This window comes from Hemitrygon akajei, chromosome 7 (assembly GCF_048418815.1).
Source record: "Hemitrygon akajei chromosome 7, sHemAka1.3, whole genome shotgun sequence".
Taxonomy (NCBI): Eukaryota; Metazoa; Chordata; class Chondrichthyes; order Myliobatiformes; family Dasyatidae; genus Hemitrygon; species Hemitrygon akajei.
Window position 1 is genome coordinate 95,512,796 of NC_133130.1, and position 24,574 is coordinate 95,537,369.

Here is a 24,574-nt window from a genome sequence, read left to right on the forward strand (position 1 = left end):
AATTTCTTCCTCTTGGTAGACTAGTGGACTGGATATTGTTTTGCTCTGAATGTAGCTTGGAGAGGATGGACAAGGAAGCTGTTTAGTTTGTACCTTGCTCATTCTGCTCTTTGCCTCAGCCCCCACTGTGGAGACTCAACATGGTCAGTGTCCTCATAGAGGCAATTGAAGCAGTCAATGAGAATGTTTCTTATCCACCCCACCCCCATGAAGAGTTTAGTAATGTTCTTAAAGCACTTTTTGTGATTCCTGGAAAACTTCTTGCCATTAGAGCTTGGAGTGCTCGTTTTGTATCATTCATCCAGACCAAACCCACCCATCGAGATGATTAAATGTGATCAGAGTTTGCTGGTAGTAGTTTGTTTATGCTGCTCAAGACTGAGGATTCTATCAAGACAGTGTCAATGACATTTCAATGCTTCAAGTTCAAAGTAAAATTTATTATCAGCATACATACATGTCACCACATAAAACCCTGAGATTCTTTTCCTGTGGCATACTTAGCAAATCTATAGAGTAGTAATTGTAAACAGGATCAAAGAATATGAAAGCATAACAGCACTTCGACTTCCTCAGGAGCCTGTGGAGATTCAGCGAGTCTTAAAAACCTTGTCAAACTTATATAGATATGTGGTGGAAAGTTTGCTGACTGGCTGCATTACTGCCTGGTATGGGAACACCAATGCCTTGGAGTGGAAAATCCTACAAAAGGTAGTGGATTCAGCCCAGTACATCACGGGTAAAACTTTCCCAACTGTTGAGCACATCTACTGTGGAAAAACAGCATCCATTTTCACCACCCAGGCCATGCTCTTTTCTTGCTGCTGCCATCAGGTAGAAGGTACAGGTGCCTCAAGACTCGCACCACCAGGTTCAAGAACAGTTACTACCCCTCAACCATCAGGCTCTTGAACATAGCGAATAACTGCACTTTATGGAGTTCCCACAACCGATGGTCTCACTTTAAAGACTCTTTATCATGTTATTTCATGATCGTTATTTATTGCTGTTAATTTATATTTGTATTTGCACAGTTTGTTATTCTTTGATCCTGTTTACAATTACTACTCTATAGATTTGCTAAGTATGCCACAGGAAAAGAACCCTAACCCTAACCCTAATGCCCCCTCCTTTGTGAGAATCGCAAGAGAGAGAGAGAGCCTTACGGTTTGGAATGTGGGCTGGTCGCTCAACAAGACAAAAGCCTCGGATATAGCCATTGTCTTGGGAGACACCTTTGTGGAATAAGGAACTGGCCTATGTGCAAACTCTCAGGGCAATGTGAGATGGGTGATGGGGGAAGGATTGCCTCGCCCCCCCCCCCACCCTGATGGACATCTACAACCCTGCCAGTCCAGATAAAAGGTGGGCTGCCGAGGCGGGGCCACAGACGCACCAGAAGACACGCTAGAAATCCTGCGACAGCGTTTTGATAGCGACAGCCGGTGGTGGGGTTCGTGTGCGTCTTTTCCTTGCCTGGGATTGGCGACCTCACCACGGAAGAACGGCTTAGCTACAGGGGAGGGCATAGATGAGAGTCCATTCCCCAACGAGACTTCCGACGAACCGAACTCCTACAGGTTGGAAAACCTGTCGGGTAACTGTTTCATTCAATTCTCTCTCTCTTTCTAACAAAAGTGCACCAACGCGACACCACAACAGACGGCAGCTGGTGGAACTGCAGTGGCCGCAAGAGACTTTCAGATATACAGCGAACAATATATACATTACCCCTAGACAACGATAGAGCTTATTTCTGATTGATTATTACTATACCTGTGCTTTAGATTGAGTCGTGATGACGTATATGATCTGAATGTTTTGTATTAACCATACGTTTGTGCCCCTTTATAAATAAAAACGTTTGAAAATAGTAGCACCAGGCTTCAGCGGACCTATCTATCTTTGCTGGTAAGTCACCCGGTTACTGGGGAACGTAACATCATGTACTGCATTGTACTGCTGCCGCTAAGTTAACAAATTTCATGACATATGCCGGTGATATTAAACATGATTCTGAAACTTGTATGTGGTGTTAGAGCTGTACTTAGCCACACAGTCATACATATAAAGTGAGTAGAGCAAGGGGCTAAGCACATATTCCTGTGGTGCTCTAGTGCCAGTGGAGATTGAAGAGGAAATCTTTTGCCAATCCAAACTGACTGGGGTCTACAAGTGAGGAAATCCAGGATCCAATTGCAGAAGAGGGTACCGAGGCCCAGGACTTAGAGTTTACTGATTAGTTTTGAGAGAATGATGGTATTAAATCTGAAAGAACATCCTGATGTATGCATCTTTGCTGTCCCGATATTTAAGGATTGTGTCTACTGCAGCTTATTCATGTCTCTGAAATGTACAAGAGGACAGAGCTCAATGCTGATCTGTGAATCATGAACTCCATGCCAGGTTTTAGGTGTTAGTCTCCAAACTTTTCTCTTTTACCACTCATTTCTATGGTCTTTTTCACAATCAGCTGAAGATTTGCTCACACTGTAGACAATAATAAGCTTCATCCGTGTTCCCTTTTACTGCAAATAGCTCCCAAGATACAGAAGATGGTACACATTATCCATGATCTCATTGCACACCTCAATGGTGAAGGAAATGTATTCTCCAGTGTTTAGTGAAGACTCATCAACTTACACTTAAATGTAGAAACCTACAGTAACTTGGAACTTAACCTCCTAGTATTGTCTGCTTGGCCATAACTTGCATGCCATTGTATAAGACGAGAACTTGCTACAATGGTCAAAATGTATGGCACTTGCTTAGAACAAGGGCTCTTGACCTACTACCAACCACCCAATGAGCCTTCGCATCCAGCACAGCATTTTCCATAACCTGCCATCTTCAATGGGATCCTAGTACTAAACATCTTTACTTCCTCCCCCGCTCACAGCTCCACTCTCCTCTTTCCACAGGGATTGCTGTCTCTCTGCAAGTCCTTTATCCATTTGCCCCTCCTCACTCATTAACCTTCTGGCACATTTCTACAAGCAGGACAAGTGCTACATTTACCCCTTCAACCCCCCCCCCCCCCCTCACCACCATGTAGGGCCCCAGGAAGTCCTTCCAGGTGAGGCAACACTTCATCTGCAAGTCTGTCAAGGTCATCTACTGTATCTAGTGCAGCCTCCTCCACATCAACATAAGGCCCAACATAGACTGTAGGGCACTTTATAGGGCTCCACCACAAAAGGCGGAATTTCCTAGTAGCCACCCATTTTAACTCTACTTTCCATTCTGACACATGGCCAACTCTACTTCCACGATGAGGCCACTCTCAGGTTGGAGGAACAACACCTTATATTCCATTTGGGTAACCGCTAACCTGACAGCATGAAAATCAATTTATCTAAACTCCAGTAGTTTCTCCCTCAACTTTCTTTTCTCTTTTTTGCTATTCTTCATTCTGGCTCCCCTCTTACTCTTCTCTGCTCCTCTCCTGCTTATCACTGCCCTCTGGTACCCCTCTTCCTTCCCTTTCTCCCATGGTCCACGCTCTTCTTCTAAAAGATTCCTTCTATCACATCTCAACTTCTCACTTCAACCACCTCCCCCACCCCCACACTTTCATACCCATTCACCTTTCCGTTCACCTACCAACTTGTACTCCTTCCCCTCCTTGTCTCGGTGGGCTGCTATCATCATGAGAAGTCATTCGTTGGTAAGGCAGTGCGAGGTTTATAAAGAGCTCAGGGCCAACCGAAACTTTTCAGCAGCTGCAATCATAATGATTCCTCAGGGACTCGACAGGTGCCAATGAAAAGAAGCAGTGGCCATTGTTGGAATGGACAGAGTTAAAGTGGCCTGGCTTTAGCTCAACAGGCTTCGGTGAGAACAGACATACTCTAGAACTTAAGCTGAAAAAATTAAATGTATAACAAGTGTAAGCAGTTGGTAGTTAAGGCATTGGAATTCTCATCCTGTAAGATGTGGGATTGCAGGATACCTGATGGTCTCCCTTACGATTACACCTATGGGAGGTGCATCCAACTGCAGTTCCTGACTGACAAGGTCAAGGAACTTGAGCTGGAGCTGGATGTATTCAGATTTATCTGCGAGGCTGAAAACCTCATAGATAAGACTTTCACCAAGGCCACACCCCGATGGGAGTCATATACAAGCATCAGAACAGTAACCAGGATGTAGGATATAAATTACAACAGGAGATAGAAAAGGCATGTAATAAGGGCAATGTTACGATAGTCGTTGGGGATTTCGATATGCAGGTTATTGGGAAAATCAGGGTGATGCCAGATTCCAAGAGGGGGAACTTGTAGAAAGCCTATAAGATAGCTTTTTAAAGCAGCTTGTGTTTGAGCCCTGGGGGACAGGCAATTATAGATAAGCATAATGAACCAGATTTGATCTGGGATCTCAAGGTAATAGAACCCTTAGGAGGCAGTGATCATAATATGATAGAATTCAAGCTGCAGTTTGAGAAGGAAAATATTAAGTCAGATGTATCAGTATTACAGTGGAGCATGAGAGAGGGCCTGGCCAAAGTTGACTAGAAAAGAACACAAGCAGGGATGATGACAGAACAACAATGGCTGGAGTTACTGGGGGCAAATTTGGATGGCACAGGGTAGATACATCCAAAAGATGAAGTATTCTAAAGGGGCGATTAGGCAACCAAGGCTGACAAAGGAAGTCAAAAGCAAAAGCGTAATAAAGCTAAAATTAGTGGAAAGGTAGAGGATTGGGAAGCTTTTAAACACCAACAGAAGGCAACTAAAAAAGCCCAAGGAGAGCAAAGATGAAATATGAAGGCAAGATAAAAGAGGAGACCAAAAGTTTTTTTCAGATATATGAAAAGTAAGAGGAGACAGCAAATATTGGATTGCTGGAAAGAGGAACAAATAAATGCCAGCCAAACTTAGTACGTATTTTGCATCAGTCTTCACTGAGGAAGACACTAGCAGTATGCCAGAAATTTGAGATTTTCAGGGGGGCAGAAGCAAACGTGGTTGCCATTACTAAAGAGAAGGTGCTTGGGATGCTGAAAGGATGGGAAGTAGATAAGTTACCTGAACCAGATGGACTACACCTCAGGGTTCTGAAAGAGGAAGCTGAAGAGATCTTGGCGACATTAATGATCTTTCAAGAATCACTAGATTCTGGAATGGTTCCAGAGGACAATAAAATTTCAAATGCCATGCCACTCCACTCCTTAAGAAGGGAGGGAGGCATAAGAAAGGAAATTATAGGGCAGTTAGCCTGACTTCAGTGATTGGAAAGATGTTGAAGTCCATTATTAAGGATGAAGTTTCAGGTACTTGGAAGCAGATAATAAAGCAGGCCAAAGTCAGCATGGTTTCCTTAAGAGGAAATCTTGCCTTACGAATCTGTTGGAATTCTTTGAGAAATTAATAGGCAGGATAGACAAAGGGGAGTCAGTCTGTTTACTTGGATGTTCAGAAGGCCTTTGACTAAGTGCCACACAAGAGGTTGCTTAACAAGAGACCATGGTATTACAGGAAAGATACTAGCTTGGATAGAAGATTGGCTGACTGACAGGAGACAAAGAGTAAAAATAAAGGGAGCCTCTTCTAGTTGGCTGCCGGTGGATTAGTAGTGTTCCACAAAGGTCAGTACTGGTACAGCTTCTTTTCAAATTATACGTCAAATGATTTAAATGACAGAATTGATGGCTTTGAGGCCAAGTTTGCAGATGATACACAGAGAGATGGAGGAGTAGGTAGTGCTGAGGAAGCAGAGAGTCTTCAGAAAGACTTAGACAAATTGGGAGAAGAGCAAAGAAGAGACAAATAGAATAGTGTATGGTCATGCATTTCAGTAGGAGGAATAAAGGCTAGGCTATTTTCTAAATGGGGAGATAGTTCAAATATCAAAGGAGCAAAGGGACTTGGGAATCCTCACGCAGGATTCCCTAAAGGTTAACTTAAGGGTTGAGTCGGTGGTAAGGAAGGCAAATGCAATGTTAACATTCATTTTGAGAGGACTAGAATACAAGAGCAAGGATGTAATGCTAAGGTTTTATAAGGCATTAGTCAGACCACACTTGGGGGTATTGTGAGCAGTTTTGGGCTCTTCATCTAAGAAAGGATGTCTTGCATTGGAATCTCAAGAATGATTCTACAAATTAAAAGCATATGAGGAACATTTGATGGCTCTGAGCCTGTACTCACTGGAGTTTAGAATACGGGGTGGAATCTTACTGAAACTTATTGAATATTGAAAGGCCTAAATAGATTAGATGTGGAGAGGATGTTTCCTATAGTGGGTGAGTCTAGGACCATAGGGCACAGCATACCACCCACTTACCAGCACCTCCCATCCAAAGTAAATTATCAAAATACATATGTCACTCTGAGAGACATTTTCTCGTGGGCATACACAGTAAATACAAGAAAAACAATAGAATCAATGACAGACTGTACCCAACAGGACAAACAACCAATGTACAAAAAACAACTGTGCAAGGACAAAATAAGCAATATCAAGAATATAAGATGAAAAGCCCTTGAAAGTGAGTCCATAGTTTAAGTTCAGTAATGGGGCGAGTGAAGTTATTCCCTCTGGTTCATGAGCCTGATAGTTGAGGAATAACAACTGTTTCTGAATCTGGTGATGTGCCCCCTGAAGCTCCTGTATCTTCTTCCTGATGGCAGCAGTGGAAAAGAGAGCATGGCCTGGATTGTAGCGGTCCTTGATGATGGATGATGCATTCCTGCAACAGTGCTTCATGGAGATGTGCTCAATGGTGGAGCAGGATTTTGTAAATACAAGAAAAACAATAGAATCAATGACTGGAATCAATACCAGTGATGGACTGGGCTGTATCCACTACTTTTTGTGGACTTTTCCATTCAAGGGCATTGGTGTTTCCTTACCAAGCCATGATGCAACCAGTCAATATAATCTTCACCACACATCTGTAGAAGTTTACCAGTTTTAGTTGTCATGCTGAATCTTTGCAAACTTCCAAGGAAATAGAGGTGTTGCTGTGCTTTCTTCATAATGGTACTTACATGCTGAACTCAGGACAGATCCTCTGAAATGATAACACCAAGAAATTTAAAGTCCTCGCCACCTCCGATCCCCTGATGAGGACTGGCTCATGGACCTCTGGTTTCCTCCTCCTGAAGTCAATAATCAGCAGCTTGGTCTTGCTGACATTGAGTTAGAGGTTGTTGTAGTAACACTACTCAACCAGATTTTCAATCTCCCTCTTATATGCTGTTTCGTCACCACCTTTGATTTGGCAAACGACAGTGGTGTCGTCAATGAACTTAAATATGGCATGAAGCTGTGCTTAGCCTCACAGTCATGAGTATAAAGTGAATAGAGCAGGGGGCTAAACATACAGCCTTGTGGTGCACCTGCACTGATGAAGATTGTGGAGGAGATGTCGTCGCCAATCCAAACAGACTAGGGTCTGCAAGTGAGGAAATCGAGGATCCAGTTGTACAAGGGGGTATTGAGGCCAAGGTCTTGAGACTTATTGATTAGTTTAGAGGGGGTGATAGTATTGAATTCCAAACTGTAGTCAATAAACAGCATCGTGATGTATATATCTTTGCTGTCCAGATGTTCCAGGGTTGATTGAAGAGCCAATAAAATAGCATCTGCTATGGACCCATTGTCCAAGTAGGCCAACTGGAGTGAATCCAAGTCACTTCTCAGGCAGGAACTGATATGTTTCATCACCAACCTCTCAAGGCACTTCATCACTGTGGATATAAGTGCTAAGGCACAATAGTCATTAAGGCATGTTACCATATTCTTCTTAGGCATCATTATAATTGAAGCCTGCTTGAAGCAGGTGGGTACTTCAGACTGCCAAAGCGAGAGTTGGAAGATATTGGTGAACACTCCAGCCGGTTGATCAATACAGGTCTTTAGTACGAGGGCAGGTACTCAGTCTGAGCTCGATGCTTTCAGTGAGTTTACCCTCCCGAAGCATGCTCTCACATCGGCCTCAGAGACTGACATCACAGGATCATTGGGGGTTGTGAGAGTTCGTGAAGATGCCTCCTTGTTTTGATGAGCATAAAAGGCATTGAGCTCATCTGGCAGCAAAGCCACCCAACAGCCCAGTTTGTCAGCACATCCTGCCTTTCAACCCTCCGCAAAACATACCACATATTATACATTAGCTCCCTCTCCAGCATCATGAGCTTAACACTCTCTGCACATTATCTTTACCTGATTAAACTGAACTGCTCCCCATCTGACAAACTCCAATGCACCATTAACCAATAAGTTATACTTACTGTATTAATTAGCTCTTCTGCAATAAGATACCTGGTAAACACCCTCCCAACACAATGAACTAGCTTATCTCTCTGGCCAACAGTTGCACCACTCCATTAACCCTTTCCACATTAGCTCCTCAATTTAATTGACAAAGAGAAAACAAAGTCACACTGCCTTACAAGCAAATGCATAGAAGATTCATTAGAAATGTTTAATGGATTATGTTCGCAGTTTCTAAAATTGGGTATAGAGAGCATCTTACCTCTGCAAAAAGATCCACTTGCAGAACCCTATTAAGCCAATCATTTAGAGACTAGGGTCTAAATGATACATGCAACACACACAAAATGCTGGAAGAACTCAGCAGGCCTGGCAGCATCTATGGGAAAGAGTACTGTGGACGATTCGAGCCTTACCGAAGGGTTTCAGCCCGAAACGTCGACAACACTCTTGTCCACAGATGCTGCCTGGCCTGCTGAGTTCCTCCAGCATTTTGTGTGCGTTGCTTGGATTTTCAGATTTTCTCTGGTTTCTAAACATCAGTGTCAGGGAAGTGATCCTACACTCGGAGGGTTTTATGTTTCCTGAGCTTTCTCTCCACCACGCAGCGCTGTGTTTATCCATCAGCCCAGCCCTCTCCAGCATTCACCACCCAATGGATCCAGACCAAGATCCAAATGACCGCAGTCACCGCAACCGCCGCTCGGCCTCTACCTGACACGCTTGGTCTCGGCATCCCGCGACTCGTCCGAGACGACCTGCGGCTGCTGAAACCGGCGGTGCCGCAGTCCTTCGCTCTCCTTCATCGTCCAACGCGACACGGCACCGCACCGCACCGCCCCGCCCACCTCGCGGCAAGTGACAGCTAACGGTCGCGAGTGGAACCCGCCCCCGCGGTCACGTCAGAGGGCGGGGTAATGGCGTCATTCGACCAATCGACAGTGAGGTAAACACAGTTGGTGCGAGATTACTTGTCAGCAATATGTCACTGATTTATCGATCAACATTAGTTCACCGGTTAAAACACAGAACCGTTTAGCACAGGAACAGACCTAATTAAACTGGTATTTAAACGCATAAGCATATAGGAAGGAGGGAGATTGAAAATCTGGTTGAGCGGTGCCACAACACCGACTGAAGGAGGGGAGGTAGCTGGAGAAGGTCCATGAGCCAATCGTTATTAGGGGATTCGAGGAGGAGACGGTCAATGATTTTAAACTCCTTGACAACACGCAAGTGCCATTACTTAGAAGTCTGCGTAAATTCGGCATGTCATCTAAAACTTTGACTAACTTGTATAACTACACAATGCAGAGTTTCCTGACTGGTATGAAAACACCAATGCCTGCGAATGGAAAAACCTACAAAAAAGAGCGGATACAGCCCGGTCCATCACAGGAAAAGCCATCCCCACCATCTTCAAAGAGCGCTGTCGCAGGAAAGCAGCATCCGTTATTAAGGACCCCACCATCCAGGCCGTGCTCTCGTCCTCACTTCAGCCATAGGGATGGAGGTGCGGGAGCGATAGACCCCACACCACTAGGTTCAGGAACAGTTATTATCTCTCAGCCATCAGGCTCCTGAATCAGCGTGGACAACTTCATTCACATAAACACTGAACTATTCCACAACCTATGGACTCAACTTCAATGGATTTACAACTCATGTTCATTACTTATTAACCCATCTATCTATTTATTTATGTATTGCTGTTTTTGTAATTGCACATATTTCAGGTAGTATATGTACTTTTTGACCTTAACTAAACGAAGTCCTTCAGCCCACACAATATTCATATTCCTCCATTCTCTGCATATTCCTGATGCCTTAAAGGCTTCTTTTATATCAGACACCGCCCCCAGCAGTGCCATTGCCTTTCAGTCACAGATCACCCTCTGTGTAAATGACTTGCCCACATACCTCTTTCAACATTCCCCTTTTCCCCGGAATAAAGCTACCATACCAGTTGCCTCTCATAATCTTTAAAAAAAAAATCAAGTATCCCCTCACCCTAAGACACCCAAGAAGCTGGTCCATTGTTTTATTGCACATGCCTCTAATCTAAATAGCATCCTACTGAACCTCTTCTTCACCCTCTGTGTAGCCTCCACATCCTTCCGATAATGGACGACTAGAACTGAATGTAATAATCCTGATACAACCTAACCAAAGGTTTGTAAAGCTGCAATTTAACTTCCTGACTCTTGAACTCTGTGCCTTGACTAACAAAGACAGGCATTCCACACATCTTCTTTACCACACTGTCAACCTATGCAGCCACTTTCAGGGAGCTGAGGCTGTGCACCTTCAGATCTCTCTATACATTAACACTGTTAAGGTTCTTCCATTGACTATTCCTTTACACGTGATCTCCCAAAGTGCAACACCTCAAAATCAGAATCAGATTTATTATCACAAGTCAAAGAACATTTATTATCAAAGTATGTATACTTTACAATCTTGAGATTCATCTTCTTACAGGCAGCTACAAAACAAAGAAACCCAATATAACCCTTTAAAACAAAAGACCGTCAAACACTCAATGTGCAGAGAAAAAAAAAGAAACAAAACGAACAAACAATGGAAGTAAGCAAATAACATTCAGAACTGAAGTTCGTGAAAGTGAGTTCACATTATGATAGCTGCAGGCTACAGCCATAGTCTGTCGCAGAAATGAGTAAAGTTTATGGAGTAACAAGTTGACGTTCAGCTCAGAGACGAGTAAACCTCAGGGAGCAGTGATTTGAACTGGCCCATGCCTCGCCTCTGTCCTTTTCAACCTGGCTTAAATCGTTCAGACCTTGCACTCTGACCTGGACCCTGCCGCTTCAATACTCTCTCAGGATATGTTTCACAATATATGTTGTGAAATTTATTTTTGTGACAGCAGTAGTTCAAGACAAAATGATTGCTATGTTACAGTAAACAATAAAATTTTAAAAATAGTTCAAAGAAGAATAGTAAGGTGGTGTTCGTGGATTCGTGGACCATTCAGAAATTTGATGGCAGAGGGGAAGAGGCTGTTCCTAAAACATTGAGTGTGGATCTTCAGGCTCCCGTACCTCGTCCTGGATAATAGTGATGAGAAGCGGGCAGATCCTGCATGGTGAGCATGATGTCGCCTTCATGAGGCACTGCCTTTTGAAGATGTTCTTAATGGTCAGGAGGGTTGTGTATATGGTAGAGCTGGTTGGCTCTACAGGCCTCTGCAGCCTCTTTCAATCCTGCACATTGGAGCCTCCGTACCAGGAAATGATGTAACCAGTCAGAATGCTCTCCACAGTACTTCTATAGTAATTTGCAAGACTCTTTGGTGACATACCAAATCTCATCAAACCCTTAATGAAATATAGCCAGTGCCATGCCTTCTTTGTAATTGTAGGTTCAGGATAGATCCTTTGAGGGCCAAGAACTTGAAGCTACTCACCTACTCTACTGTCCCCTCAATGAGGACTGGTGTGTCCCATCTTCCACTTCCTAAAGTCCACAATCAACTCCTTGGTCTTGCCGACGTTGAATGCAAGGTTGCTGTTGTGACACCACTCAACCAGCCAATCTATCGTACTCCTGTACACCTCCTCAGCGCCATCTGTGATTCTGCAACAACAGCAGTGGCAGCAGCAAATTTATAGATGGGGTTTGAGCTGTGCCTAGCCACACGGTCATGAGTGCAGAGAGAGTAGAGCAGTGGGCTAAGCACACATCCCTGAGGTGTGCCAGTGTTGATTGTCAGCGAAGAGGAGATGTTATTAACGACCTTCACTGACTGTGGTCTCCCAACGACGAAGTCAAGGATCCAAAAGCTGGGTACAGAGTCCCGAGTTTTGTAGCTTGTTAATTAGTACTGGGAGGCGGGGAAAGATGCTGTTGAACACCAAGCTGTAATCAACAGCAGCCTGACATAGGTATTGCTGTGCGCACCTCACACTTGGCTGAGTTAAACTCTATCTGTTATTTCTCCCCAAACGCCACTTCCACATATCTGCAACTGATCTATATCCTTTGGTAGTCCTCTACACTATCTACGATGTCATCAATCTATATTGTCTACAAACTTGCTAATCCATGTTTTCATCAAACAACAGAGACCCCAGTACAGATCCCAGATCCCTGCAGAACACTACTGCTTTCCAGCCAGAATAAGTCCCATCACTAACTACCCCCTTCTAAGCGCAAGCCAAAGTCAATTTCTGAATCCATACAGCTAAGTCACCAGGGATCCTATGTATCTTAGTCTTAACAAACCTACCATGATGGACCTTACTAAAATCAATGTAGACAACATCCACAGGTCTACCTTCATCAATCACCCTTGACATTTCCTTGAAAAAATCAATCAAGTTAAGAAATTACACATCTTGATTTCTGTCAGTCCCTAATTAGGCCAATGTTTTCCAGTCATAATCCAATCCCTAAGAATCCACTCCAGTAGCTTCCCTACCAATGATGGGAGACTAACTGATCTGTATCGTGGGCATGCATTATTGGTGCCAGAAGCAAGGCAATTCATGCAGGCTACCCCCAGCACACTCCTCGCTGACTTGATTTGATGCAAAATAATTCATTCACTCAATGTTTCAATGTAGGTGTGAAAAATAAAGCTATAGTTTCCAGGACTATCCTTATTTCCCTTCATGGGACAACACTAGCTACTTACCAGTCCTCCAGGATGTCACCTGAGGCTAGAGAAGACACAAAGGTCTTGGTTAAAGTCCCAGCAATTCTATCTCTTGCCTCTTTTAGTTAACTGGGATATAACCCATCAGCTCTGGGAATTGAACCACTTTAATGTTCTTCGGGAAACCCAACACCACCTCCTTCTTTAACTCAAAATGCCTGAGCATTTAAGCATACTGCAAAATGTTCTCACTGTTGAACTGTCGATGGGAGTTGACTAATCCATTTGCAATGATCTATTATTGATCTGTTGATGGGAGCTGACCTGTGAGTTACCAGATACTGAACAATTGATGGGTGTTGGCATGCTTGTTTTCAATTAATAGGAGTTAATTTGTGAATTTATGTAACTGGCCTATTGATGGCAATTCTCCAATAGTGAGTTTAATTTTTCCAGGTTACTGAGGTCAGTGAGATTATCTATTCCTAACTATTGATGAAAATTTATCTTGGAGTTTCCAACTACTAAATGTATCTGTGAAGTTATATTACTGATCTATTAAAAGGAAGTTAACTGACAGATTCCCGATGAAGGGTCTCAGCCTGACTGTTTCCACTTTTCCATAGATGCTGCCTGGCCTGCTGAGTTCCTCCAGCATTTTGTATATGTTAACTGACAGATTACCTGATTCTGCCTTTGTATATCAGATTTCACCTGTAAATTGCCTAACTGCTCAACTGCTGATGGAGGTAATCAGACAGTTTTTATACCTGTTAGTAGGAGTCTATGTGCCCGTTTTCAGTTATGACCTCATTGTGAGTTTATCAGTTACCGGACATAACTTGGAGAATTGAACAGTCATTTTAATAATCACTGACTTAATGAAAATAGTTTACATATCTGCTTTCTTGGCTGTTATTGGGATTTGTTTGGGAATTGATGTGGGTCTTTATTTGATACTGACATAATAGTGATTAAAAAAAGCAGAACATGCAATGAATCCTCAGCAGGTCAGGCAGCATCTGTGGAAAGAGAAACTGAATTAACTTTCAATCCATTATTGTTCAACAGCTCTGGAAAGATCTGTTACCACAGTCTTCTCTGGGTTACACCAGCATTTATTTATGGATATTGTGTAGAAATGCATATTGCATAGAAATGAAATGAACATTTCAGAATCTAAAAGGGGATGGATTTGCCAAATGTTGTGCAGCTGCAGGCATTTTCTGCCGGGTGGGAACAGGGCATTTCTCCATGTCATCTTAAACCATCCCCACACCACCACCCCATTCCTCCCCATTCCCACATTGAGCCACAGTAATCAAAGGCTGCATCAGGCAGACCTGGGAGTATTTAGGAAAAGCATTCGCTCATTCACTGTGTCAGTGAGGCCAATTGACATCTACTCTTCCCATCAATGTTCCGTCTAAGGTGTGCGCGTGTGCACACACACATCTTCTGCTACTAGCGCACAAGCACAAAAGTTTGTCATCCTCTATCTCATTGGCATGTTAGGTATACTTCACGATCATACACAATCACACTTCCTTTTCTGGTTTCTGATGCAGATGGTGCTGACAACTTGGAGTTTGTGATGATTTGTCTGCAGATTTTAGAACTGGCTAATTTATACTGTTTTTATTGAAGAAATTATTCAGTGTGCACATGTTGTTGTCACTGGGCAAACAATTGCACAGCATAAGATTTTTGCACACGCCGGCTATTACAAATTAGAGGGAACATCGCTTCCCATGCCTGTTTGCTCTCCCATCACAGTTATTTCTGTGATCCTCTTCCACACACTATGTTTGATCTTTTCCAACTTACAAACAGTTCAGGTTATGAGCAGTTCTCCTGGACAGAGCCCTGTTGTAATCTAGTGACTGAATACACTGGTTTTTAAGATGCAGTAATAGGGGAAATGGGAGAAAGGAGAGATCTTGATGGTGGGTTTTTAAGCTGCCATACATATTCATATAAAAATTCATGATAGTTTGTGCAACATCATGTTGAATTGAATATACACAAGGAGTAAAAATCTTTATGTTACGTCTCCATCTAAATGTGCAATGTGCAATTTATGGTCATTTGTAATAGATGGTATGTACAACAGGACAGTCAATATAACATAGAAATACAATTGTATCAGCATGAATTAATCAGTCTGAAGGCTTGGTGGAAGAAGCTGTCCCAGAGCCTGTTGGTCCTGGCTTTTATGCTGTGGTACCGTTTCCCGAATGATAGCGGCTGGAACAGTTTGTGATTGGGGTGACGCAGATCCCCAATGATCCTTCGGGCCCTTTTTACATACCTGTCTTTGTAAATGTCCTGAATAGTAGGAAGTTCACATCTACAGATGCGCTGGGCTGTCTGCACCACTCTCTGCAGAGTCCTGTGATTGAAGGAAGTACAGTTTTCGTACCAGGCAGTGATGCAGCCAGTCAGGATGCTCTCAATCATTCTCCTGTAGAAAGGTCTTAGGATTTAGGGGTACATACTAAATTTTTTCAGCTGTCTGAGGTGAAAAAGGTGCTGTTGTGCATTTTTCACCACACAGCCAATATGTACAGACCATGTGAGATCCTTGGAGATGTGGATGCCGAGGAACTTAAAGCTGTTAACCCTCTCAACCCCAGATCCATTGATGTCAATAGGGGTTAGCCTCTCTCCATTCCTCCTGTTGTCCACAACCAGCTCCTTTGTTTTTACTACATTGAGGGAGAGGTTGTTTTTTTGACACCACTGTGTCAGAGTGATGACTTCTTCTCAGTAAGCTGCCTCATTATTATTTGAGGTGAGGCTAGTCAGTGTACAGGTGTTCCCCTCCCCCTTTACAAAGGTAGAGCATTCCTATGAAACCTTTCTTAAGCTGAAACGGTGTAAAGTGAAGAACCATTCATTTATATGGGAAACATTTTCGAAAAAGCAAAAATCCTCTTTGTAATGCGAAAACAGGTTACTGATTTAGGTCTTTTGTAAATGCGAAGTGGCATAAAGCAAACATTCGTAAAGCAGGGGACATGTGTATTATCATCAGCAAAGTTAATTAGCAGATTGGAGCTGTGGGTAGCGACACAGCCATGGGTATACAGAGAGTGAAGGAGGGGGCTTAGGACACAGCCCTGAGGGGCACCTGTGTTGAGAGTCAGAGGGTCAGAGGTGAGGGAGCCCACCTGCTGGCAATCTGACAGGAAGTCCAGGATCCAGCTGCACAAGTTATTAAATTCAGTAATAGGTAATGAGACAAATTTAGTAAACAACCCATCTGTATGTAAATAAATATCTAATGATGATCATAGTTTGATCAAGCTCAATCCGGTGTTTTCAACAGAACAACATAAAACAACTACTAAGATTTAGAAAGACTGACTTCCATAAGATGAGAGGTTACATAGTAAAGAGACAAATCTGTTACTAGGCAAAATCAAAGTGAAGAGCTGAGAGGTTTTGAGAGAAACTGTGATACAGAACTATCTCGTACCTCAAGGGGGCAAGAGATTTTAAAAAAAACATTAGCCACCTGTAACTGAAGAAGTAAACAAGAAAAAAAATAAAGGGATAAATTTCAATAGATCAGTAAAACAATTGCAGATCCTATTAATTAGAGATTTTGAAAGACATTTAAAAGGTCTTAAAATACAAGTGGATTCGGGTTAATTGGGCCATCGGTTCAGCAGAGCAGCCTCTTATTTGGGACAACTCTTAAAGAACATAAATGAATCAAGAAAATAGCCAGGGTTCCCATTGCCAAACACTTTCCAACTAGAGCCAGACTCGTGCACTTGTATGGCTGTCAGACACTACACCGTGCTTTAGAGATGATGCAGAGGAAATTTACCGGGATATTACCTGAATTAAAGAGCATATCTTATAAAGATAGGTTGAGCCCAGCTCTGCAACCTCTCAATGTTCTGTTGTAACCTACTTTCAAATCTCTTACTATCTTCCTTTCGGTTAGTCCTGACAAAGGGTCTCGGGCCGAAACGTCGACAGCGCTTCTCCCTATAGATGCTGCCTGGCCTGCTGTGTTCCACCAGCATTTTGGGTGTGTTGTTGTTTGAATTTCCAGCATCTGCAGATTTCCTCGTGTTTGCTTTGTGTCATCTGCAAACTTACTAACACATCCCTCCACTTCCTCATCTAAGCCATTTATAAAAATCACAAAAAGCAGAGATCTCAGAACACCAAATCCCTACAGACCCCACTGGCACACCACAGATAATTGCAGGTCACCGCTAATAAGATGCTGTCAATTCATTACCTCTTGCTGCTCCACCAATTTTCTAACCAGATCAATGAATTACTTCAATATTAGCAGTTTGATCGTATCAGTCCAGTGTTACCTGTCAGTTTTCTTGTTCTGCTGATGAGTTTGCCTATCAGTTTTCCAATCTTTGTCTTATTGATGAAAAGTTTCTGGATACTGATCTCATTCAGTTATCAATACACTTCGGTTCAGGCTTAATATATGCATTAATTGCATTTTTGAATATGTTATTAATAACAGTAAATGTCTAATAATTTGTTTAAACTTCCAGTGAAAATAATCAACTTGAAATGTTAACTTTATGCGCCTCTTCAGAGCTAGTGCCTTGATTGCTATTTTTCAAATGTTGTGTTGCTATTGCAAAATTTCTAGTGTTTGCTCCCAGTGCTACATGTTAGTGAGCATAGAAATAAGTTAGGACACACAGATGCTAAAGATTCAGCACAGAAGGGATGTCCTTGCGGTACCTGGATTATCGGGATCACTTCTGAGGTGGATGGGACTTATACCAGATGGATTTACTGTGATGATCCCTGCTGCACCCGGTGATCCTGTGATCTCTGTCTCAGAGGTTGTCATTAAAGAGAGTGAACCCTCGCTAGGCGGAAGGTCCCATTGGAGTACCTGGTAAGGCTCTGAAAACTTGTGCCAACCAACTGGCAGGAGTATTCAAGGACATTTTCAACCTCTCACTGCTCCAGGTGGAAGTTCCCACTTGCTTCAAAAAGGCAACAATTATACCAGTGCCTAAGAAGAATAATGTGAGCTGCCTTAATTGCTATCACCTGGTAGCACTCACATCTACAGTGATGAAATGTTTTGAGAGGTTGGTCATGACTAGATTGTACTCCTGCCTCAGCAAGGACCTAGACCCATTGCAATTTGCCTATCGCCACAATAGATCAACGGCAGATGCAATCTCAATGGTTCTTCAAATGGCCTTAGACCACCTGGACAACACAAACACCTATGTCAGGATGCTGTTCATCGACTATAGCTCAGCATTTAACACCATCATTCCCACAATCCTGATTGAGAAGTTACAGAACCTGGGCCTCTGTACTTCCTTCTGCAATTGGATCCTCGACTTCCTAACCGGAAGACCACAGTCTGCGTGGATTGGAGATAATATCTCCTCCTCACTGACGATCAACACTGGTGCACCTCAGGGGTGTGTGCTTAGCCCACTGCTCTACTCTATCTATACCCATGACTAAGTGGCTAGGTATAGCTCAAATACCATCTATAAATTTGCTGATGATACAACCATTGTTGGTAAAACCTCAGATGGAGTACGGGAGTGAGATATGCCAACTAGTGGAGTGATGCCACAGCAACAACCTTGTACTCAATGTCAGTAAGACAGAAGAGTTGATTGTGGACTTCAGGAAGGGTAAGACGAAGGAACACATACCAATCCTCATAGAGGGATCAGAAGCGGAGAGAGTGAGCAGTTTCAAGTTCCTGGGTGTCAAGATCTCTGAGGACCTAACCTGGTTCCAACATACTGAGGCAGTTATAAAGAAGGCAAGACAGCGACTAGACTTCATTAGAAGTTTGAAGAGATTTGGTATGTCATCAAGTCCACTCAAAAACTTCTATAGATGTACCGTGGACAGGCTGCATCACTGTCTGTATGGGGAGACTACTGCACAGGACCGAAAGAAGCTGCAGAGGGTTGTAAGTTTAGTCAGCTCCATCCTGGGTACTAGCCTACAAAGTACCCAGGACATCTTCAAGGAGCAGTGTCTTAGAAAGATAGTGTCCATTATTAAAGACCTCCGGCACCCAGGGCATGCCCTTTCTCACTGTTACCATCAGGTAGGAGATACAGAAGCCTGAAGGCACACACTCAATGATTCAGGAACAGCTTCTTCCCCTCTGCCATCTGATTCCTAAATGGACATTGAACCCGTGAACACTACCTCACTTTTTTAATATATATTATTTTTGTTTTTTACATGATTTTTAATCTATTCAATATATGTACACTGTAATTGATTAACTTATTTATTTTTCCCCTCCTCTTCTATATTATGTATTGCTGCTGCTAATTTAACAAATTTCATGACACATGCCAGTGATAATAAACCTGATTCTGATTCTGATTTTAAACTGAATGAGGAGATTAATGTCCTTGCAGGGAGATTGACTTATGCTATTTGGGAGGGCTTAACCTAATTTGGCAAGTACCTAATTAGGAAGCATTGAAATGGTACAACAAAATGTGAGAAAAATTTAGAGGACATGTCAAGCAAGTCCAGAGGGCAACACAGCCGGAGACAGGTTAGGAAAGACGTCAGACCTAAATGACTTGACTTTAATGCAAGGAATCTCACAGCTAAGTCAGATATATGATCTTAGAGCATGGATCAGCACCTGGAATGTTGCATACACATGGTTGAGGCAAGAGCAGGACTGGCAGTTTAATATTTCAGGGTATAGAAGCTTCCAAAGTGACAGAGTGGAATGCAATAGGGTACAGTAATAGGAAGATTTTAACCTTCCTGATTTGACTGGATTGCATTAGTGCAGCTGACTTAGACAGAATTTGTTAACTGCATCCAATGTTTTTAAGATAACAGAGTTCTACTAAAAATAGTACTTGATCTTGCTTACAATGTTATTACTCTGTGTTTTAATCAAGTGTTGGTTGAGGAACAAATGTAGCCTATGAAGATGCCAGCATTGTATCTCGAATCTAAGAGGCAGGCTGTGGCAGGGCTTGTTGTGTATGGACTCCTGCTTGTAGATATGTATCTCCATAAGAGTTCACATTCATATGTCATCACCACCATCATTGTCACAAACAACATTGGATAAATTGGCTAGACTTAAAGTTAAAAAAAACGTTGTGCTGCAGGTAGATCCAAAAAGGGTCTTTATGCCTAATACAGAGGGGTATCAGTGTAAATTTTGTGTTTCTGCCTTCTACCTTGGCTGATTGTGCATTCCCAAATGATAATGAGAAAGATCATTTTTGCCTAAAGTACACTAAGAAGTGATGGCACACAAATATAAATTTAAAATTATGCCTGCGGCAACGCCCTTTCTTCAATTATCTTGAGCTGAATTTGATGTTGGTGTGCTAAACCACAGCCCCATATAGCCCTTATCAAATCAAGTAAGCTCAGGGTTCCAATCAAATGTTCTTTTAAAAAAGCTTCCTTGACTTCCGGTAAGATGGCAATTGTTTAGTTGCTCCAACTTTTGCTCCGTTATTCTTCTTACCTTTGCACTATGTGTCTCCCTTCTTAAACCTTAGTTAGGTATTTTATTAGCTCTCTTTTACCTGCCTGCGAACGCATCTATCTTATAATGGCTACCAAAAGTACTAAAACCGGGAAAAAGGAAACTTCTACGGCTTTGCCGGCTGACATTCTCACTGTTCTGGAACAACATCGACAAGATACTTTAATGGATTTTAGAACTGAATTTAGAACTTCTTTCAACCAGCTGAATGTCAAACTGGATCAGATTAATGCTAGAGTGGATGATCATGCTGAACATTTATCTCGCATTGATGTAACTTCTGAAGATTTAAAACGTCGTGTTCAATATCTTGAAACTCTCTGCTCCAACCTAGAGAAGAAAAATAGTAAACTTTTTTCCAAAATGGTGGATCTTGAAAATCGGAGCAGACGTTGCAATCTACGAATTCTTGGTTTGCCAGAAGCCACCAAAAAGGGCTCTCCCATTTAATTTTTTTCCAAGTTTCTCTGTGAGATTTTCGAGAAAGAACTTCTTCCGACTCCACCTGAGCTTGAAAGGGCACACAGGATCTATGTTCCTCGAGCAATTCTGGGTTCCCGCCCACGGCCGATTATTTTATGCTTTCATCAATACCAGGTGAAAAACCGTTTGATGATGGAGGCACGCCACAGAGGTACTTTCGCCTTTCAAAATACGGTCATTCGTTTTGTGGAGGATTTTGCCCCCCAGGTTCTGAAGATGCGAGCTGAGTTTAAAGGTGTAATGAAAATGCTTTTTGATCGCAGATTCAGACCGAAACCCAGCCGATCTTCGAATTACGCTTACTACTGGAGATTATAAGTGGTTTAAATCAGTGAAGGAGGCTGAGGCGTTTGTTGGAAGTCTTCCAGCCACCTCGTCTTCTTCGGAACCGGCCTGACCTTCTAAAATGGTTGATAAGTACTTCTCGAAGTAAAACTATTTTTTCCGAACTCAGACTTTACTCGAATAACTCAGTCATTATCTATTGAAACTCTAAGGGCTGCAGTCAATCTCTCCCTGGACTTGGTGCATTTTTTCTAAATAGATAATCTAAGTTTAATGTTTCCCTGCGAACTTTTAGATTTTACCTGTGTAATCTATTTTACTTTTGTATAACATTATCCATAGAGAACTACAATTGTCTTTAACTTGTTTTGGAGGTTTGGAGTTTTTATTGAAGGCCTCCCTGTTGGTTGATTCATAGTTTAAGTTTTGCTTTTTTTTCTGTAAATGGTCGATAAGGACTCTCTTTGAATTTTATAATTTCCCCCTTTTCTCCCTCCTTTTTTTTCTTTTAATCTTTTATAATTTTTTGCGGGTAGGTTAGTTTTAGTTTTCTTCTGATTTTCTTTGTATTAAGTTTTATACTTCTGTTGAAGTTGTTCCTATTTATAATTCTGTTTTCTAGTGCATAAATTAGTTATTATTTGCTATATTATTTATACAGAACTTTTGTTAACGACACAGAACTGGAAGTCATACTTGGGTTAATTTTTTTGGTAGAGCTAGCTGCTTTTTTAGGTAGCCGTCTAATTTTGGGTTGCGGGGGGGGTGGATTCTCCAGTTCCAACACTACTCACTGTTTCTTTTGTTTTTCTTTGTTATTCAGGACATGTCTCTGTTTTGATTCTACGGATCTATATTTACATTTTTGCTCCCAGACTGTTATTGTATTGCTTGATTTTTTATATGCCTGCTGCCTTCTATGCACTAACAATTGATAATGGTTAATTCACTTAAATTTGTGAGCTGGAATGTAAAGGGATTGAATCATCCTGTTAAAAGAAGGAAGGTCTTCTCACATATTAAACAACTCAAAGCTGACATCGCTTTCCTTCAAATAACTCATATTCATAGTTTCGATAATTCTCGGCTTCTGTCAAAGTGGGCAGGTCAGCATTTTCATTCATCCTTTGCTGCCAAAGCTAGGGGGGTCTCCATCCTTATTAATTCAAATATTCCTTTTGAACTCCACAATAAGATATCTGATACAAATGGCCGTTTTATTATTGTTTCTGGTAAATTATACAATACTAAAGTTGTACTAGCAAACCTGTATGCTCCCAATTTTGATGATGTTAATTTTTTTGAATGTTTTTTCTCCTCACTACCAGATTTAAACTCATACTCTCTTATACTGGGTGGCGATTTCAATTGCTGGTTAGATCCTAATTTGGATTGATCGTCCTCTGTTACTAGACTACTTACTAAATCTGCCTTAGCTATTCACTCGTTTCTCTCTAACTATGGTATCTCTGATATATGGCGTTTCCTTCATCCTACTGAGAGAGACTATTCTTTTTTTTCACATGTTCACCATACCTGTACTAGAATTGACTACTTTTTACTCGATAATCAACTTATTCCATTTGTCTATTCTTGTGACTATCAGAGTATACTCATTTCTGACCATGCCCCAATTACTTTGTCTTTAAATTTTCCTGGTCTCCCTCAGAGGAATAAACACTGGCGTTTTGACTCGACTTTATTATCGGATGATGATTTTCTAAAATTTATTAAGGATCAGATAACCTTTTATTTTAACACCAATACATCATCTGAAATGTCATCCCAGATTGTCTGGGATGCCATGAAAGCATATTTGAGGGGTCAAATAATCTCCTATACAGCAAATCTTAATAGAAAGTCCTGTGCAGATCGATTAGACCTCATTAATCAGATTAAAGAATTGGATCAACTGTGTGCTCAAACTAAGAATCCTGAATTATATAAGAAACGTGTAGAACTTCAAACTAAATTTAATCTTCTGTCTACTCAACCTGTCGAACGCCAACTTCTTGAAAGTAAGAGTCACTTCTATATTCATGGTGACAAATCTGGTAAATTTCTAGCCAATCAGCTGAGACGTTCCAAAGCCAAACAACATATTACAAAGATCTGGAAGGAGAATGGAGACTTTACGTCGGATCACTTAGAAATCAATGACGCATTTAAAAATTTCTATTCTCGACTTTATTCCTCTGAATCTTTGAATGACAATATCTCTGTTGATCATTTTTAAAATAATCTGAATATTCCTTCGCTTTCATCTGATTTTAAAGCCAAACTTAATGCGCCTATATCATCAGAAGAAATATCTTTTGCAATTTCTGCATTGTCTTCAGGGAAATCTCCTGGACCTGATGGGTTCCCCGTAGAATTTTATAAATCATTCTCTTCACTTCTTTCTCCTCAGTTATTCTCAGAATTATCTGACTCGTTTAATTACGGTAAATTGCCACCCTCTTTTAATGAGGCATCTATTATTCTTTTATTAAAAAAGGGTAAAGACCCAACAGAGTGTTCCTCATATAGGCCGATCTCTCTGCTCAATGTTGATGTTAAAATCTTGGCCAAAGTTTTGGCTTATAGATTAGAAACTGTTATTCCCTCCATTATCTCTGATGACCAAACAGGCTTTATTAAAAACCGTCTCCCTTTTTTTAACATTCGGCATTTATTTAACATTTTATATTCACCTCCAACTGGGATTCCTGAATGTGTTATTTCCCTCGATGCGGAGAAACATTTGATCGTATAGAGTGGAACTACCTTTTTGCGGTTTTAGAAAAATTTGACTTCGGTCAAAGTTTTATCTCTTGGATCAAATTGCTGTATTTGTGTCCTACTGCCTCTGTTTTGACTAATTTTCAGAAATCCCAGTTATTTAACCTCAAACGTGGCACCCACCAGGGATGCCCTTTAAGTCCCTTTCTCTTTGATTTGGCTATAGAACCTTTGGCGATAGCATTTCGAAATTGTCCTGAATTGACCGGGATTTGGAGAGGGGGTGTTGAGCATAGAGTTTCTCTTTACGCTGATGACTTATTACTTTTTCTTTCAAATCCGTCTACATCCTTACCTCCAATGTTTTCACTTCTTGATCAGTTTAGCCAGTTCTCTGGCTATAAACTTAATCTACATAAGAGCGAACTTTTCCCAATTAATAAAGAAGCACAAGAATTAACATTTCGTGATCTCCCTTTTATAACAATCACAGCACGGAAACAGGCCATCTCGGCCCTCCTAGTCCGTGCCGAACTCTTAATCTCACCTAGTCCCACCTACCCGCACTCAGCCCATAACCCTCCACTCCTTTCCTGTCCATATACCTATCCAATTTTACCTTAAATGACACAACTGAACTGGCCTCTACTACTTCTACAGGAAGCTCATTCCACACAGCTATCACTCTCTGAGTAAAGAAATACCCCCTCGTGTTTCCCTTA

At 41.7% G+C, this 24,574-nt stretch overlaps 1 protein-coding gene across 1 annotated transcript in view; it reads right to left on the reverse strand.

Annotated features, from left to right (window-relative positions):
- The window catches only part of apmap (adipocyte plasma membrane associated protein), a 32,998-nt gene extending 23,898 nt beyond the window's left edge, over positions 1–9,100 (reverse strand). The window contains exon 1 of the mRNA XM_073051484.1: positions 8,941–9,100. Within this exon, the coding sequence (XP_072907585.1) occupies positions 8,941–9,032 (92 nt within the window). The 5' untranslated portion in view covers positions 9,033–9,100. The remainder of the gene's footprint in view (positions 1–8,940) is intronic.
- Between the last annotated feature and the right edge of the window lie 15,474 nt (positions 9,101–24,574).